The 19,961-nt window shown below is 39.4% G+C and overlaps 1 protein-coding gene across 1 annotated transcript in view; it reads left to right on the top strand.

The window, feature by feature from the left end:
- The window catches only part of LOC149449833 (vomeronasal type-2 receptor 26-like), a 48,174-nt gene that overhangs the window by 26,499 nt on the left and 1,714 nt on the right, over window positions 1-19,961 (top strand). Inside the window, exon 5 of the mRNA XM_089692727.1 lies at window positions 902-1,025. Within this exon, the coding sequence (XP_089548853.1) occupies window positions 902-1,025 (124 nt within the window). The remainder of the gene's footprint in view (window positions 1-901; window positions 1,026-19,961) is intronic.

Below are 19,961 nucleotides of genomic sequence, written 5' to 3'. Positions count from 1 at the left end.
CTGAGAAGATTTGAAGCTGTTATAGCTGCAAAGGGTGGGGCCAACTCCATATTGAACCCTACTAACTAAGACTGGGATGTCATTAAAGTTCATGTGCGTGGAAAGGCAGGTGTCCCAATACTTTTGGCAATATAGTGTATGTCTGAGTTCAGATCCTAATGGTTTACAAACATACAACACATGAGATGCTAAAGGAAACCTCAAGAATGAAAATTCTTAGTGATAGCAATCACTTTGATGCAGTTGGCTAACTTTAACATGTATTGCAAAGTACATGAACCAAGAATTCCTGTTTTGTATGGAAACGTTTGCTAGGAATAAATAAGAGTGTATGGTAATTGTGGAGGATTCACTTTAAATGTTAGTGTGCGTGTGTGTACTTGTGAATCCGACTGTCAGCCTTCTGATGGAAGTGAATTGAGTGACTGTATTTATTTCCTATGATCATCAGTGCCATCTAGTGCCGATAATGCTGTATTTCTCTAATTACTTTATTCTAGATTAGGGGTCTCCAAACTTTTTAAAGAAAGGGCCAGTTTACTGCCCTTCAGATTTTAGGGGGGCTGGACTGTATCCAGTGGGACTGGTAAATACCCCGACATCAGTGCTTCAGTGCCTCCATATATCAGTGAGAAGAATAGTGCCCCACTGATGGTGTCAGTAGGGGGGATGGTGATCCATCAATGGTGTCAGCTGGTGGAATAGTACCCCAAGGGCCAGATAATGGTACACAAAGGGCCACATATGGCATATTACAAGCTTTTTTGCTCCAACACAGAACAAATGTAGATGCAGTTTCATAGAATTATGAGCTCTGCATTTTTTATAAATGCACCTTTTAGTCTCATGGGATATGATAGACCTATACAAAATAATAATAATAATAATATCTGAATTTCAGGTCCCAGTATCTCGATGCTCAGAACCCTGCTTACCTGGCAGCAGAAAAAAGGTTGGATCTTCTGTTCACAAATGCTGCTATGAGTGTGTCCCATGTCCAGAAGAAGAGATATCCAACATTTCTGGTAGAGTTTGTGGTTTTTTTTGTCTGGATAGAGATTACCAGTATTGCCCTCCAGAGGATTTACCCCTCTTCCTGATAAGGCCATTTTTTGCGATGCGGCTCTGTGTTACTTTAACTGACAATTGCGCAGTCATGCGACACTGTACATAAATTACATTTATGTCTTTTTCTCACAAATAAAGATTTGTTTTGGTGGTATTTTATCACCTGTGCGTTTTTTATTTTTTGTGCTATCAATAGAAAAACACTGACAATTTTGAAAAAGAACAATATTTTTTACTTTTTAAATTTAAAATATTTCCAGTAAAAAATGTAAAGAATCAAATTTCTTTGTAAATTTAGACCAAAAGATATTCTGCTACATGTCTTTGCTAAAAAAAAATCCCAATAAGTGTAAATTATACACAGCAGCATGTCCTTGCTGGCAGGAGAGAGACCTGTGTAAACAACACAGGTCTCTACCCTGTCAGTTTTACTTGGTGATTGTCTAGTGCTGGCGGGGGATCTCTGGCTGGGACCTGGTGATTGACATCCCTAGCCACCAATGGTGGTGCAGGTAAGGCGGTGCATGCACGCCCCCTACCCAGAAATGTAAATCACATATACAGTATATACGTGATTTTGTGCAGCCCTACCGCCCTGTAACAGCAGTTCTACTATAGGGTGCGGGGAAAGCGGGAAAATACGCAGTACATTACTACAAGTTAAGCTCATTTTCTCAGGAGTTTGTAAACCGAAATAAAAATAAATGGTGTCAGCTCTGCCCAATCATCTTTTGCTACTGCTACTTTACTAAACAACCAAATCCCTCCCCATCTTTTAAATATAGAGAGCAATTGTTCTGTAAAACTGGGAGGGTTTGAGATGACACTGGGATAGGACAGCTCTTTATTTCCTGCGGAATCAAAAGGTATTTTTTGCACTTTTCAAACACATCATTCTTGGCGAGCAGTCATTGGGAATGGATCATGTCGGTGGACTGCGTGCATTGGATGGTGTGATTGGCGATGGATTTATGTGGTTAAGGATGAACGTAACTAGGTTCAGTTTGGGGCAGGATCTAAGAACATAGTTAAAGTTCTGGTGCCGAATCTGAAATTCTGTTTTTTTTTTAAAGAAAATTTATTAGGTTTTAACAAATTACAACCACGGATAAATGATGATGCAGTTATGACACCCATGTTACATCAAATCTGGTCAAGGATATAATATTGCGGCAAATAAACAAAACATGACCTTAGCAAGTAGGAAAAGGCATTGATACAATGCTAAGGTATACCAGTTGTGTTCATGAATAACAGGGAAGATAGATTTGAGGGAGTGGAAGGCGAGAGGTTTGTGTGTAAAGAAGGGAAAAAATAATATCTAGTAGAGATTATGCATAACGGACTTAATCTGGTGAAGATGTAATTTGCCAGTAAATGGTGTTGAATAATGGGGATGTACATAGATGTCATCAGTGTCCCACCAATACTGTGTCCAAAATACAGTACAAAGGAAAATATCTGGAAGTTGGATGATGGGAGTAAATGGTAGTGGTAGTGGCAAAAAGAGGTGAAGGAAGAAAAGATGAATAAATAGAAGAGGGGGGAATTTGTGAACAAATGAAATAATCAGCGGCGATGAGATTATTGAGGCATGATGAGAAGATGGTATGTCATCTGGAGTCAGGAAACAGACAGAAGTAGAAGTAGAGCAGAGTTTACTCGAAGGCGTGGATATAATATAGAGAGATAGGAGACCAAGAGACCGAGGTAAGAAAAGAGCAAGAAGATAAAGATCAGTGAGTCGCATTTAGAAAGTGGCAATGAGAAATTGGAGAGTAGTAATTATTAATTAAATAATTATGTATTAATTATTTATTAAGTATGTATTATGGGTTCCACCATGAGAGATGTGATGTGAAGGAAGTGTCATCCTCCACCTGGCTAATGAAGGTCTATGGTGTGCAGTGTGTAGAAGACCATTAGTTGATAAAATAATTAGGGAGTCAAGATATAGGGGAGATAAGGACAAAGAGGAAATGAGTGAGAAACGAAGAGAAAATAAATAGCAATTAAACAATTAAGCCATGCACATGACCAATTAGAAGATGGAACTATAGCAATGAGTCCGCGTCTTAGAAAAGAAGGCCTGCTCCTGTATGGATAGGGAGCCTGTGATATAGGACTTCCATTTTCTAAAATAATGGGATTCCTTTGAAGTAGTCGGTGATGTAATTAGATGAAACCTGTCCAAACGGAGGAGAGAGTTGAGCTCCTGTTTGATGTCTGTCATAGTTGGAGGGCAGTTGGAGACCCATTTGCGAAGAATGGCCCATCTTGCAATTAGAAGGCATGTGGATATCCAAGATTTATTATTTCTGAAGGATGACGTTTCTGAAGAGAAGAGACCAATGATTGGCTGTTCCAGAAATCCGAAAAGTAATGGTAGAGGGTGGATGGGTAATCGGAAAGCAGTGACGACGGAAATGAAATGAACAACTTGCTTCCAAAATGTAGAGATAGCAGGACAGGTCCAAAATCTGTGTTGTAATGATGGTTTTTGAATTCCACACAGAGGGCAGGTAGACATAGCCGGATTTGTTTTGGAGTAAAGACAGGGCATATAGGCACGGTGAAGAATCTTAAGTTGTTGTTCACGCCAGAATTTGTTACTATTGAAGGCACAAGTGGATTGAAAGCCTGAGAATAATTGGTCAGCTGTGAGTGCATTGTTGAAATCTTTGATCCAGGATTTCGCAGCATTGAATGTCTCGAAAGGTTTAGCAAATAGAAGGTTCAGCGGTCTATATATGTTCGAAATGTTATATTTTCGAGAGTTCACCAAGACATAAATAAATGTCGATTGAAATCTGGTAGATTTAGTAGGTGCCACGGTGTTAACAAAGCTCCTTACTAGGAGCATGTAGAAGAAATGATGTGTTGGAAGTCCATAAGTTTGCAGGATACTGTTAAGAGGTCTTGGGGAACCCATAGAGATGTCATATAATTGATGTACCAGAGTTAGGTGTTGAACTCACCAAGTATCATATGCATCGTGAAATTGAGGAGGAGGAAAGGAGGGGTTATGATGAATAGGAAGAAAATGTGAAAGCCACGGGAGACCCCAATTTACGCCTGACTTCCCTCCATGTGATAAGGGTGTCGTGAATGAGTGAGTTATGTTTTAAGTGGGGTGGCAAAGAGTTAACATTGGAGTGTAATAAGGCAGAGAGATCATAAGGGTATGCTAGTGCAGATTCCAAATGATAATTAGAGAAATTAGAGGATTGGGTGAGCCAGTATAGGCCTATCTGAAGTAAACAGGAAAGATTATAGATGCGAATATTCGGGAGACCGGAGCCTCCCTCGCATCTTGGTAGGAATAATTTATCAAGTGCTGTGCGGGGAGGTTTGCCTTTCCATAAAAAGGTTGATATTGCCATATTTAGCCTCGTTATGTCATTGTGTTTAAGCAAGAGAGGTATGGTTTGGAGCGGGTAGAGAAGTTTTGGAAAGCTGACCATCTTAAAAAGGTGCGATCTGCCCAGGAGTGAAAGTGGTAAGTCCTTCCACATATCCAATTCCCCAATAATTTTGGCAATCGTTGGCGTATAATTTATCGTATATAAGGATGAAGCTGGCTTCCCTATCTTTATACCTAAGTAGGTAATATGTTTGGGAACGATTTGAATGTCGAGTTTGGCTCTAGGGCCAAGTTGAAAAGTAACGGGGATAGAGGGCACCCCTGTCTAGTGCCTTTGTGGAGAGGAATGGGTTAGATATGTGACATCTCGGGCTGTTGGAGTGGAGTACGTGGTTTGGATTAGATGCGTAAATGGGCCTTCAAACCCAAACTTTCTTAACGCTAAGAAAAGTAATTAAAAACTAACATTATCAAAAGCCTTTTCGGCATCTAATGAGATTATTGCCGCTTCTAGGAGTGTGTCATTCGAGGCTTGATTCAGAGCGGATATCACCTTCCGAATATTCGAGGCTGCTGAGCATCCCTGCACAAAACCTGCTTGGGAAGGATGAATAGGAGTGGGTAAAATAGTTGCTAGGCGAGAGGCGATAAATTTTGACAAGAGTTTTGCATCAAGATTCAGCAGGGATATAGGACGATACGAACCAGGTTCTAATGGGTCTTCATCTTTTTTGGCAATCAATTTAATGTGGGCTTGAGAGCCAGAGGGAAGGTAGTCTCCTCCTGTCTGAATGGTTTGAAACACCGATTGTAAAGTAGGGGAAAGGGTTTCAGCCATTAATTTGTAAAATTCGGCTGTATAGCCATCGGGGCACGGGGCTTTACCATTTGCAAGTGACTTAATAGCTAAAGATACATCCGCCAGAGTAATAGGAGCATTTAAGGCTTGAAGTGAGGTGGGGTCTAACCGTGGCGATGAGACATGGTCCAGGAAGGGGGTAGCTTTAGTGATGTCTGTAGGGTCCGAGCCATAGAAACTGCAGTCGAAGTTTTCTAAAACAGATATAATGTCTAGAGGATCGCTTTTCAGTATTCTCTGCGCGCCTCTCAGAGACGTAAGAAGAGTAGGAGTAAATGGCTTTTTACATAGTCTTGCTAACAACTTGCCTGGCTTATTGCCGAATTTATGAAATTGCAGGTCGGTATGTGATTGGTGTATGGCCCCTTGGGCAGCTGCCCATGTGTCAAATTGATGCTTAGCCTCTGACCATGCAGTCCTATTTTCGTGGGAATTAAGAGTTGCTAGATCTTGCTGCGGTTGTCTTATTCGGAGGCTGGCTGCTGAGTAGTTTCGGAGAAGGTTTTTCTTGTAGGTGGAAGTGAATGCTATGATTCTGCCACGTAAAACCACTTTGCCCATCTCCCAAAAGAGGTTGGGGTTTGTTTTATGCTCCGCATTCGTTTCACAGAACTCACTCCAAGCATTATTCAATACTCAGGGGAAGTCCCAATTTTGTGCCAGAAAGGAGGGGAAACGCCAGGTGTGTGAGTGGTGGTTATTTTGCGCGTGACGTATGGAGATGGAAATCGAGGAGTGATCAGAAATCGCTATATCATGTATCTCAGAATCTTTGATGTTTTGCAAGAGTATGTGATTAACAAAGAAATAATCAATTCTGGATAGGGTATGGTGTACAGGAGAGAAGAAAGTGAAATCCCTTTCCTCTGGGTGTGTAAGCTGTAACGACTCTGTCAGGGCTCCGGGTATGACCAGAGGTGTGTGGACTGACACAGGGAAACGCGAGCTTCAGATATGGTATAAATAAGACAATTTATTAAGACTAACAATACAAACATAAATGCAGTGCACCAAACCCCAAGCTAACACAAATACATACAACAAGGTGAAACAAAGCCAAACCTAAACTGATATAGATACAAAGGTACATACACATATAGAGCACAACGTAGTCAGGCAGGCCTGGTCTATAACTATCGGGCAGGTAGGTACAGGAGGAGCAGGCGGAGAGTAATCAGTTCACGAGCCAGGTACAGCAACTAACGTACAGGTAGGTACAAGGGGTCAGGCAGAGAATGGTCAGGGTCAAAAGCCAGGGATCAAACAGGAGAAGTCAGCAGAGGTCAGGATCAGGCAGGGTTGGCAACAAGTCAGGCAGAAACAGGAACAGGAATGCAGGTTACAAGATACAGAGGCCCATGGAAAAACACACACCAAGGCACAGACTGCAGGTCTGGCCATCCCTTAAATACACCACCTGCAATGAGCCAAAGGTAACGGCTAATTGCCGAAGTGAACCTCTGGTTGTTGAGAGCACCCGCTGGCCAGCCCTGGTACTGCAACCCACAAGGCAGGTGAGTCCCTCCACTATTGGCAAGTCCATTCCTGACAGACTCAGTGAAGTTGTTCAATAGCGTGTGTGTGTTGATGGGGAGGTGGGGTTAGCTGGACAATCCGGTGTGAAAGGTTTTTGTCTGTCTTCTCGCATGTTCATACATTGATTGAAGTCTCCTCCCAACAATACAGGGAGGTGCACAAAATTTGACAATTTTGAGGACAGATCTTGAAAGAAAGGTTTGGGCGAGGAGTTTGGTGCGTATATATTGGCCAATACTAAAGGAGAGGAACCTAGCATGACATGGGCCGCAACGTATCGGCCCTCCTCATCTGTGTCTAATGTGACAATGTCGGGTGTGAGGCGTTTATGAAAAAGGATGAGTACACCTGCTTTGCCAGAGAGAGATGGCGACCCCAGCACTTGTCCTACCCATAATATTTTCATACACATAAAGTCCGTTTAGGTTAGGTGAGTTTCTTGGAGGAACGCGATGTCTGTGTTCATGCGTTTTAGATGGCGAAGAATGGCCATGCGTTTATGAGGCGATCTCAGGCCCTTAACATTCCATGAAATCACATGAAGCATAGGAAAGTAAATGCAAGGATGATTAGGAAGGTATCAGTATCGTCCTTGCTGATCAGCAGATCCGCAAACTCAGTCTCATGGTCTGCGCTCCCTTGGCTCTGTGTGAGAAGAAAGGGCGTTGTGGGGTCTCCGGGTAAGAAAGAGATAGAGCAAAGAGAAAGAAGAGAAGAGAAGAGGGGGGAAAACATACAAAAATTAGACCATCCCAACATGGGTCGATCGAAAAACTGAAAAGAACAATAAACTGCATAGTTACTTGGACTTCAAATTATTCCACATGTGATCTCCTTTCTTTAGCCTGCGTTACCGGAAATTATTAGGTGTGGATCCTGTACCAAGGAGTTGCGTTGTCAGGTAGGGGGAAGGAAGAGCCCCCTATGGAGGCATCGGCCATTAGTGAAAAAAGGGATCAACTCACCCTATTATCTGCGGTAGCGCAGCAGCCAAAAGTATGATAAGACATTGCATACATATTGTAAATAAATCATTGTAAATAAGAATGAGAGAGAGCCCATGAATCCAAAGAGAACAGGATTGAGCAGCGTCATTAACCAATAATATTATAACTGAACTAAAAGCTTGAGCATGAGGCGGTGACTACCAGTATATAAGTTTTCCAGTAAGGTGTGTCTCGGCCTTCAGGGTGGTCTTTGCTGACGTGTTATTAATGCGCTGGCATTTTGGTGGGTCCTTTCTTGGACTGCGTTGATCTTGCGGGACGAGATCTCATGGTGGTTGTAAAATCAGGTAAATTATTTTGTAAGAATAGAAGGGCTTCCTCTGGGTGTGCGAATAATTTGCTTTCCCCTGCAGGCGTAGTGAAGCGAAGTGTAGCGGGGTAAGCAAGGGTGAATTTTACCCCTTTCTGAAATAGGGTAGCACAAATTTGTTGGAACGACTTGCATTTGCGGGAGACTTCTGGCGAATAATCAGCAAACAGTAAAAGCTTGTGACCATCCAGTTGCAGGGAACTTAGAAAGTTACGAAATGAATTAAGAATGGCTATTCGGTCAGCGTAGTTAAGATACTTAACAATTGTAGACCGTGGCATGCGTCGATCATTTGAGGGGGCGCCTAATCGGTGTGTCCTTTCGACCTGGCAATGTGTCGTGATTCCCAGTGCTCCAGGTATACGTTTACAGCAGATTTCAGATAATTGACCTGAACTGTAAGATTCTGGGAGGCCCACAACCCGTAGATTATTCCTGCGTGAGCGGTTTTCTAAGTCATCCAATTTTTTTAAAAAACAACAAAATCAGAATGCGCTTATATCATATATCGTGCAAAACTGTGCAAAGATTATAAATATATATTGTAAAAAAGAGACCCCAGTGAATCTCTACATAAATTGTTCATATACAAAAGTCCAAAATCCCAAATTATTTCTTCTTAAATCAAATAAATCCACCGTGCTCAATCCACCACCAGATGAATGGAATAAACTCACCAGAGCTAGATGCTGATCAAATTATAAATCAGCACAAGCGTATTTGCTCTGGGAGCGATGAGAAAATCCAAGGAAGCACCCTCCTGTAATTGGAAATCCAGGCACCAGGAGCAATACTCCGCAACCACTCTACGATATGGCCAGGACTTTTTATACAGCGGTCATCCTCCAACCACATGATAGTATCACTCCAAAATAAAGAAAAGGCATGATGGTGCAGTACGTAAAAACTATGTATGTTTATTTAAAATTCATATTACTCACAAAGCAAGTGTCCACCTGACACTGGTATAACAAGCGATAGAGATGCACAAAAGCATGTAACGAACGAACGAACTCCGTTCACTGCGGACACCTCGCCGACAGTTGCCGGGAACGTCCTGACGTCATCCAATAGGCTCCGCCCTACGCGTTTCGTCACACTGACGTCCTCACGGAGCGGCATGGATTCAGACGTCAATTCCATTCATATATACCGCTCTCACTCTGCACAGCGGTATTTCTTTATCCAATCACAGCGGCGCTATGATGATATACCGCCGCTCAATTGGCAAAGATACAATTATATCACAAATCCTACAATCACATATAACCGATATTTGTTTTAACATATAAACTACATATTAAAAATATATTAAAAAGGAATGAACTACATTTTATATCAAATCATTATCTGAAAATGACTAATCACTTAATCATGAGCTTTATAAAGGGGAACTCTATACCACAAAATTGAAATTCATCACATACCGATACCTACAATATTCCATTCTTAATATATTGTTGTATACATTTTCTAATAAGCGAACTCTCCACACAATTCCACAAGAGATATATATGTACGCATATATTCAAATACTTAGATCATTATTAATCCTTAAGTTGAATCCCCTCACTCCAAAGGACCCAGCCTCAAATCTTTGAAAAGAAACCCCACTCATCATCTATAATCCAATTAAATCAGCATACATATATATCTCTCTTTTTCTCTTTTAACAAAAACTCTCCACTATATATTTCTAATTTTACCAAAGAATATGTTTAAAAATTCGTCAAAAAACAATTCAGATCGATATCTATATTTAAACCATTCGGTTTCAATACATCTAATTCGTATATCCAAAACGTCTCCCTTTTGGATATTTCATTGATCATATCTATTCCTCTCCAGTGTTTTTTTACGCTTTCTATTCCATAAAAGGTTGCTAGACTTGGATCACTGTTATGTTTTAATTTAAAGTGTTTTGACACACTATGTTTATCGTACCCCTTTCTTATGTTGTTAAGATGTTCTCCAATTCTTGTTTTTAATAGTCTCCCTGTCCTCCCCACATACTGTAAGTGACATGGGCACTCTAAAACATAAATTACATGGGATGAATTACATGAAATTAATGAATTTATCTTATATTCTTTTCCCGTGTGTGTTGATGTAAAATTCTTTCTTTTTTTCTTAGTATCTTTTTTTACTGTTTTGCATGCCTTACACTTATTACAGTTAAAGAAACCCTGCATTTCAGGAAAGAACTGTTTTTTCATCGGTGGGTCCAAAACATTGTGAACCAATTTCATCTTCAATGACTTATTTTTCCTATATATAAATTTAGGTTTTTTAGGAATAATCTCTTTTAATATCTCATCTTTAAGCAGTATTGGCCAGTATTTTTTAAAAATTTTCTCCACCTGTCTGTATTGTTTGTTGAAATTGGTAATAAAGGCAATCTCCTGTTTCTTTTCCTTCTTTTTATTATTCATTAACAACCCATCTCTATCTTTATTCCCAATTACTTTTCTTTCGATCTCCAGAAAGGACTTATTGTAGCCCTTATCTACAAATCTCTCTATCAGCAAACTAGTCTGATCTACAAAATCTTCCTGTCGACTACAGTTTCTTTTTATTCTAGTGAACTGGCTCCTTGGTGTATTGAACAACCATCTAGGATGGTGTCCACTGGAAGTAGGAATATAACTATTTTTGTCAACATCCTTAAAAAAGCTTTTAGTGTAAATACCACCTCCATACTTATACAGCGTGAGATCTAAAAAATTCACCTTTTCAGGATCACTGATTGTTGTAAATTTCAACCCATATTGATTGATATTGATACTATTGGTAAACCTACTAAGGTCTTCCTCTGAACCCCTCCAAATCATCACGATATCGTCAATATAACGCCTATATAGAACCATTTCTGGCCATCTATCAAAAATATATTCCTCTTCCCATTTATCCATAACAATGTTTGCTACGCTGGGGGCATACTTGGCTCCCATCGCGACACCTTTGCATTGCTGGTAAAAGGTGTTCTTATACCAAAAAAAGTTATTGGACATAGCAAACTCTAACAATTTGACAATAAATCGTCTCTGAACAGTTTTAATCCTAGATTTTTGTTTTAAAGCCCACCTCACTGCTTCAATTCCATCTTTTTGCTTAATGCTAGTGTACAAAGCTTCTACATCAATGGTCACCAGAATACAATCCTCAATTCCACTCACATCTTTGAGAGTATTAATAAGTTCACTACTATCTCTTAAAAAAGCTTGGTTATTCTTCACTATAGTCTGCAAAAATGAGTCGATATATTCCCCAACACGGGAAAAAATCGAATTAATCCCACTCACAATGGGTCTTCCTGGTGGCTTCTGTTTGTCCTTATGTAATTTTGGTAAATAGTATATTACTGGAATTTTAGGGTTCTTAATATAAAGATATTTTGCCTCCCTTTCATTCAAAACTTCGGACTCTTTTCCTTTTTTGATCAACTGTTTTAATCGGTTCTTTAATTCTTTTGTAGGATTTGATGTCAAAATATTATAAGTATCCTCAACATTTAACAATCTATCCATCTCTACCTCATAGTCCTTTTTGTTCAAGATCACAATACTGCCTCCTTTATCTGCTCCTCTAATAACAATATCTTTTCTTTTTTCCAAATCTATAATTCCTTGTCTAATTTCATTAGGGGTATATTTCTTATTTTTTAAATTTTTTAAATTCATATTCTTGATATCAGTCTCAACCATTTTTTTGAAAACCTCCAAAAATTCATTTCCTATATTCTTTGGATTAAATGTCGAAGAGTTCCTCAAATTACTATGTTGGTGGATTTATTTGATTTAAGAAGAAATAATTTGGGATTTTGGACTTTTGTATATGAACAATTTATGTAGAGATTCACTGGGGTCTCTTTTTTACAATATATATTTATAATCTTTGCACAGTTTTGCACGATATATGATATAAGCGCATTCTGATTTTGTTGTTTTTTATTTTTTCACCAATATTTTTGGGTTAGAAGTTTGCAGCTTTTTATAGAATTATTTTGATGATTGGCGCTTTCTGTTTATTATTATTTTTTGTGATTTGCACTTTTTTGAGAAAGTGATTTAAGAATAGCAGCCATGGATATTTTTGGGTATATGGAAAAAAGACAAGTAGATTTATTAGAAGTATTTAATCCCACTGGCATGAATAAAGGGATTAATTTAGAAGAAAAGTTTAAAAATCTTAAACACTTATTAGAGAAACAAATTAGGATATGGTGGGATGTTAACACTTTAGAGCTATATTTAAAAGATAAGATCACACCAAGGAGACTTAGGTGGGATATTCCAGCTAATGATGGTTTGGATGAGAAAGACCTGATGGAGGAGTGGTTTTGGTTTTTCAATCATTGTGAAAGCAAACTTTTGGAATTGATTATAAAAAGGCGACAATTAAAACTAAAAAAATTGGAAATTAAGATAAAAGATATAAAGGAAATTATGGTACCTTTTATGGAGACCACGGAATATAAAGAAAGATCAAAAACTGTTCAGGAATATATTATGAAAGTGGATAAAGATACCAGGAGCAAAAAAGTAAAGAAATATAATAGAGATACTGATGACTATAAAAACAATAAAGTATATAAATGGCAGGACAATTTAAATATAGAAGATTGTGATTCCAAACAATCTACACCTGAAAAAACACCTAGCAGTAAACCCAAATTGCCCATGAATATGGGAGTGTCTAGCTCCCCTTATAAGAAACAAAATGTTCAGTTTCAAGAGCACACTAAAGAACAAATATCTTTGCTTGAAAGAAATAACCCGATTCAAAGGCCCTACTATGAAGGGAATAGAGGGAGATTTATAAGGGGCAATTTTGGCTATAGAGGACCAGGTGGTCGTAGAGGAAATTGGTTTAGAAGAGGTGGTTTTCAAGGTAATTTTTACAACAGAGGGGGTTTTCAGGACCCCAACAGAAACTGGGGTGCAGAGATGAGATATTATGGACCCAATTACAAGGGATGGAAAGAACCGGACATGAATGGGACAACAAAAAAAGATTCGGTAGATACAGAGGAAAAAGAGGAGGCAAGCGAAAAGAAAAGGAAAAGAGATACATAGATCAGGGTATTTTTAATTTAAGCAATGCGGTTTTAACAGAGAATGAACTGAAAGTATTAGATTTGGGCTTAAAATACATACCTAGTGTGAATATGAATAAATTTGATTTATTCATTGATATTCAGAAATTTGTAAGAAAAGTAAATATTAAAAAGTTTTTTGAGTTAAATAAAAATAAGGAATATAAGAATAATAATATATCAATTAATACTTACCAACATAGTAATTTGAGGAACTCTTCGACATTTAATCCAAAGAATATAGGAAATGAATTTTTGGAGGTTTTCAAAAAAATGGTTGAGACTGATATCAAGAATATGAATTTAAAAAATTTAAAAAATAAGAAATATACCCCTAATGAAATTAGACAAGGAATTATAGATTTGGAAAAAAGAAAAGATATTGTTATTAGAGGAGCAGATAAAGGAGGCAGTATTGTGATCTTGAACAAAAAGGACTATGAGGTAGAGATGGATAGATTGTTAAATGTTGAGGATACTTATAATATTTTGACATCAAATCCTACAAAAGAATTAAAGAACCGATTAAAACAGTTGATCAAAAAAGGAAAAGAGTCCGAAGTTTTGAATGAAAGGGAGGCAAAATATCTTTATATTAAGAACCCTAAAATTCCAGTAATATACTATTTACCAAAATTACATAAGGACAAACAGAAGCCACCAGGAAGACCCATTGTGAGTGGGATTAATTCGATTTTTTCCCGTGTTGGGGAATATATCGACTCATTTTTGCAGACTATAGTGAAGAATAACCGAGCTTTTTTAAGAGATAGTAGTGAACTTATTAATACTCTCAAAGATGTGAGTGGAATTGAGGATTGTATTCTGGTGACCATTGATGTAGAAGCTTTGTACACTAGCATTAAGCAAAAAGATGGAATTGAAGCAGTGAGGTGGGCTTTAAAACAAAAATCTAGGATTAAAACTGTTCAGAGACGATTTATTGTCAAATTGTTAGAGTTTGCTATGTCCAATAACTTTTTTTGGTATAAGAACACCTTTTACCAGCAATGCAAAGGTGTCGCGATGGGAGCCAAGTATGCCCCCAGCGTAGCAAACATTGTTATGGATAAATGGGAAGAGGAATATATTTTTGATAGATGGCCAGAAATGGTTCTATATAGGCGTTATATTGACGATATCGTGATGATTTGGAGGGGTTCAGAGGAAGACCTTAGTAGGTTTACCAATAGTATCAATATCAATCAATATGGGTTGAAATTTACAACAATCAGTGATCCTGAAAAGGTGAATTTTTTAGATCTCACGCTGTATAAGTATGGAGGTGGTATTTACACTAAAAGCTTTTTTAAGGATGTTGACAAAAATAGTTATATTCCTACTTCCAGTGGACACCATCCTAGATGGTTGTTCAATACACCAAGGAGCCAGTTCACTAGAATAAAAAGAAACTGTAGTCGACAGGAAGATTTTGTAGATCAGACTAGTTTGCTGATAGAGAGATTTGTAGATAAGGGCTACAATAAGTCCTTTCTGGAGATCGAAAGAAAAGTAATTGGGAATAAAGATAGAGATGGGTTGTTAATGAATAATAAAAAGAAGGAAAAGAAACAGGAGATTGCCTTTATTACCAATTTCAACAAACAATACAGACAGGTGGAGAAAATTTTTAAAAAATACTGGCCAATACTGCTTAAAGATGAGATATTAAAAGAGATTATTCCTAAAAAACCTAAATTTATATATAGGAAAAATAAGTCATTGAAGATGAAATTGGTTCACAATGTTTTGGACCCACCGATGAAAAAACAGTTCTTTCCTGAAATGCAGGGTTTCTTTAACTGTAATAAGTGTAAGGCATGCAAAACAGTAAAAAAAGATACTAAGAAAAAAAGAAAGAATTTTACATCAACACACACGGGAAAAGAATATAAGATAAATTCATTAATTTCATGTAATTCATCCCATGTAATTTATGTTTTAGAGTGCCCATGTCACTTACAGTATGTGGGGAGGACAGGGAGACTATTAAAAACAAGAATTGGAGAACATCTTAACAACATAAGAAAGGGGTACGATAAACATAGTGTGTCAAAACACTTTAAATTAAAACATAACAGTGATCCAAGTCTAGCAACCTTTTATGGAATAGAAAGCGTAAAAAAACACTGGAGAAGAATAGATATGATCAATGAAATATCCAAAAGGGAGACGTTTTGGATATACGAATTAGATGTATTGAAACCGAATGGTTTAAATATAGATATCGATCTGAATTGTTTTTTGACGAATTTTTAAACATATTCTTTGGTAAAATTAGAAATATATAGTGGAGAGTTTTTGTTAAAAGAGAAAAAGAGAGATATATATGTATGCTGATTTAATTGGATTATAGATGATGAGTGGGGTTTCTTTTCAAAGATTTGAGGCTGGGTCCTTTGGAGTGAGGGGATTCAACTTAAGGATTAATAATGATCTAAGTATTTGAATATATGCGTACATATATATCTCTTGTGGAATTGTGTGGAGAGTTCGCTTATTAGAAAATGTATACAACAATATATTAAGAATGGAATATTGTAGGTATCGGTATGTGATGAATTTCAATTTTGTGGTATAGAGTTCCCCTTTATAAAGCTCATGATTAAGTGATTAGTCATTTTCAGATAATGATTTGATATAAAATGTAGTTCATTCCTTTTTAATATATTTTTAATATGTAGTTTATATGTTAAAACAAATATCGGTTATATGTGATTGTAGGATTTGTGATATAATTGTATCTTTGCCAATTGAGCGGCGGTATATCATCATAGCGCCGCTGTGATTGGATAAAGAAATACCGCTGTGCAGAGTGAGAGCGGTATATATGAATGGAATTGACGTCTGAATCCATGCCGCTCCGTGAGGACGTCAGTGTGACGAAACGCGTAGGGCGGAGCCTATTGGATGACGTCAGGACGTTCCCGGCAACTGTCGGCGAGGTGTCCGCAGTGAACGGAGTTCGTTCGTTCGTTACATGCTTTTGTGCATCTCTATCGCTTGTTATACCAGTGTCAGGTGGACACTTGCTTTGTGAGTAATATGAATTTTAAATAAACATACATAGTTTTTACGTACTGCACCATCATGCCTTTTCTTTATTTTGGAGTGATACTATCATGTGGTTGGAGGATGACCGCTGTATAAAAAGTCCTGGCCATATCGTAGAGTGGTTGCGGAGTATTGCTCCTGGTGCCTGGATTTCCAATTACAGGAGGGTGCTTCCTTGGATTTTCTCATCGCTCCCAGAGCAAATACGCTTGTGCTGATTTATAATTTGATCAGCATCTAGCTCTGGTGAGTTTATTCCATTCATCTGGTGGTGGATTGAGCACGGTGGATTTATTTGATTTAAGAAGAAATAATTTGGGATTTTGGACTTTTGTATATGAACAATTTATGTAGAGATTCACTGGGGTCTCTTTTTTACAATATATATTTATAATCTTTGCACAGTTTTGCACGATATATGATATAAGCGCATTCTGATTTTGTTGTTTTTTATTTTTTCACCAATATTTTTGGGTTAGAAGTTTGCAGCTTTTTATAGAATTATTTTGATGATTGGCGCTTTCTGTTTATTATTATTATCCAATTTTTTTAGGCTGGTCTGTTGCTCACGTTTGGCGTGTAGACCGCGCCTGCATAGCTTGAAGCTCATCCTCTAAGTCTGAGAGGCGGTGTTCAACTTCAGTTATGCGTTTGGTGTTTTTTCCCAAATCTCTTCTAAGCTGCTCTATGTCCTGATGTACTGCTCTGTCTACTGCTTGTGTAATGGTGGGCAGCAACAGCCTGTGCAATTTGCTCATATTGATCCGTGGGACTACTGTGCTCAGCACGCCCTATCAGGAGAGTGTGGGGCGGCTGTGCCTCTCTCCTACCTGGTCCTGACCCTGGATCTGGGTCTGGCTCCCATTCTGTCTCCATGCTGGCCATCAGGGGAGAAGAGCTGGGGCTGCTGTGCTCTGTAGCAGATGCTGTGGAGCTGCTATCAGCAGTGAGGTCAGTGGCGGCCATCTTGGCTGCACGGATGGGAGACCTGTCCCTCTGTGAGCAGGATCCTGGTAGGGTGCCGCCGGCCACAAGTACCGCTCCATAGGTGGTTGGGAGCGGGGGAGGCAGGGGGGCACTGCCGTGCTGTTCAGGTAAGCCCTCCGGTGCAGGAGGCTGTATTTTTATGCAAAATGTTGCGGAGCCGCGGGATGCCTTCAATACCTCATGCGGCGCCGGAACCGGACGTTCTTCAAATTCTGTTATTAAAATACACCTACCATTCGATTTTTAGACTGATCATTTCTTTGTGAGTGGACAAACATTCAAAATCAGCAGGGGAGCAAATACTTATTTCCATCACTGTACATACTTTGTGGAAAACTCGGGATCTGTCTCTTTAACAGTGCCCCTGTGGGAGGCGCATAAAGCCAGGGTGATGGGTCACACTATACAGCTGGCGGCGGCACGGAAGTGGGAACGCCATCTTTTGGATCTTTATTCTCTACTGGCCTCTGCGGATGCTTGTTGATTATCCGAGGCGGTGCAGATGGCCCTCAACGCCGGTGTAACCATATAGAAAGTGCTTCAAGCTATCAAATCTCTACAGTCCCAAAGGTTTTTCCAGTCTCTATTATAATAAATTTGTGACCCTGTTGGCACTCTTCTTTGCTGATTATTTCAATGAGTTACTCCTTCTCCGGATGCGCTCAGGGCTCATATTTCCTAAAACGACAGATTGTGTGCAGGAACCGTGAGCCTTTTGGCCCATTTTTCTTCTTAATGAAGATCTGAAGATATTGGGCAAGATCCTTAGTCTTCACATCAATAAATATTTGCGTAGTCTGATCCACAGGGACCAAGTAGGTTTTGTCCCTGGGAGGCAGGCGGGTGATAACGTTCGTAAAGTGGTCCACCTTAAACACCTTCTACAACAGCAAAAAATCCTGGGATTCTTACTGTCCTTAGACATATATAAAGCCTCTATCCTGTCAATATCTGCACTTTGTGCTGTCTCGTTGGAGTTTTGGGGACTCTATTCTCTCTTGGATTCAAGCCTTGGATTCGCTGGGTATTTCTCAGATTCCTTTCCTAATTGGAGAGGGACGAGACAGGGCTGCCCCCTGTCCTCAGTGCTCTTTTCCTGGCGCTTGAGCCGCTGGCTTCAGCACTTTGGGCTGATTGTAATATATCGGGTGTTCCATATGCGGGACAGGAATTTAAGTTGAACCTTTTTGTGGACGATGCCCTCTTGACTCTCACTATTCCCCTGATGAAGCTTCCAAATTTGCAACAGGTTCTTGTGCGCTTCTCCTTGATTTCGGGTCTCCGAATTAATTTGGATAAGACTGTCGCACTCAATATTACTTTGACCTCAGATTTGGTTTCACGCCTACAATCCCACTTCCCTTACAAATGGGCTTCCTCTTCTCTTGAATACCTAGGCATTCGCTTGACCCCACCTATGTCTTGTTGTTTGCTGTGAATTATTATGCATTGCTTCGGCTCCATATCCTCTCTTATGCACTTCTGGCAATTTTCACACCTGTCTTGGATAGGACGGGTTAATTCAGTGAAAATGACCATCCTGCCGAAATTGTTGTACTATTTTCGCACTCTTCCAGCGAATGTTCCTCCTCATTTCCTTCAGTTGATTCAAGCGAGGATTATGCGCTTTATCTGGGCCTGTAGGCACCCCAGAGTCTCCAGAAATACGCTTTTTGTCCACAAACTCCAGGGTGGTCTTGGGGTGCCTAATGTAATTAAGTATTATCAGGAGAGCCAGATTGCCCCACTGTCTATGTTGCACACTTCCTCTGACGTTCCTCTCTGTGTCCTACTCTATCCCCCCGGCAGAATTTTTTCGTTACCTTCAATTGCGGCACTGGCTGACCTCACTGCAGAGCACTTCTGCTTTCCTGTACCAGAAATCTGCCTTTGAAGAGCTTTGCCAACAGCGTCTGGGTTCCCCAGGCCTTATTTCCCTTCTTTATGCAGCTTTGAACAGATGTTCAACGCATACTTCTCTCTCATATATTCATTTAATACAACCACACTGGAGTCGGCATACAAAGTTTTATTTAATTGGTATTGGGTTCTGGTTTCTTTGGCCCAGGCGAACCCTGCATGCTGTGATCGATGCTTTCAGAGTTGTGGCCATCGTGGAGATGTATTGCATATATGGTGGTCATGCCCGAAACGGATTCGTTTTTGCTCTTGTGTATTTGGCCTCCTTTTCACCTTGTTCCATCTCTCCATACGCTGGGATGCTCTGTATGCTTTGCTTCATTGTCCCATACCGGGCCTCTTGGCCCGGTATTGGACCTGTTGATCTGTTGATCTGTTGAAGCCCTCAGTTCAAAGTTCCTGTTGATCTGACAGAAATGCCCTCAGGTTCTAAGTCCTGTCATGAGCTGACAACACAAAGCATTTTTGTGGACTTCTTCACAACAGAAACCAAGCATTCTACAGTCTTATGATAAAAACTAGGAGGACTAATTAGACTTTTTAAGATAACACAGGAAGTGTACGCAGGACACATCTATATGTCTGACATGATTGATGGGTATTGTTTGCACTTATTGATCAGATAGATTCCAAGATGCTGTTTAGAAGAGAAGAGAAGTACAGCCAAAGATCTTTTGGCTGTACTTCTACTGTGGATCACAGGGTGCAGTTCATTCTGCACTCCTTTGACCAGTTTTCAGCTGACAGCGGGCAGAAGTCCA

This window comes from Staurois parvus, unplaced genomic scaffold (assembly GCF_062004578.1).
Source record: "Staurois parvus isolate SC_StPar_1 unplaced genomic scaffold, SC_StPar_1.0 ptg000602l, whole genome shotgun sequence".
In the NCBI taxonomy this organism is placed as follows: Eukaryota; Metazoa; Chordata; class Amphibia; order Anura; family Ranidae; genus Staurois; species Staurois parvus.
Note: the sequence above shows the minus strand (reverse complement) of the source record. Positions and strands in the feature narration are given on the sequence as shown.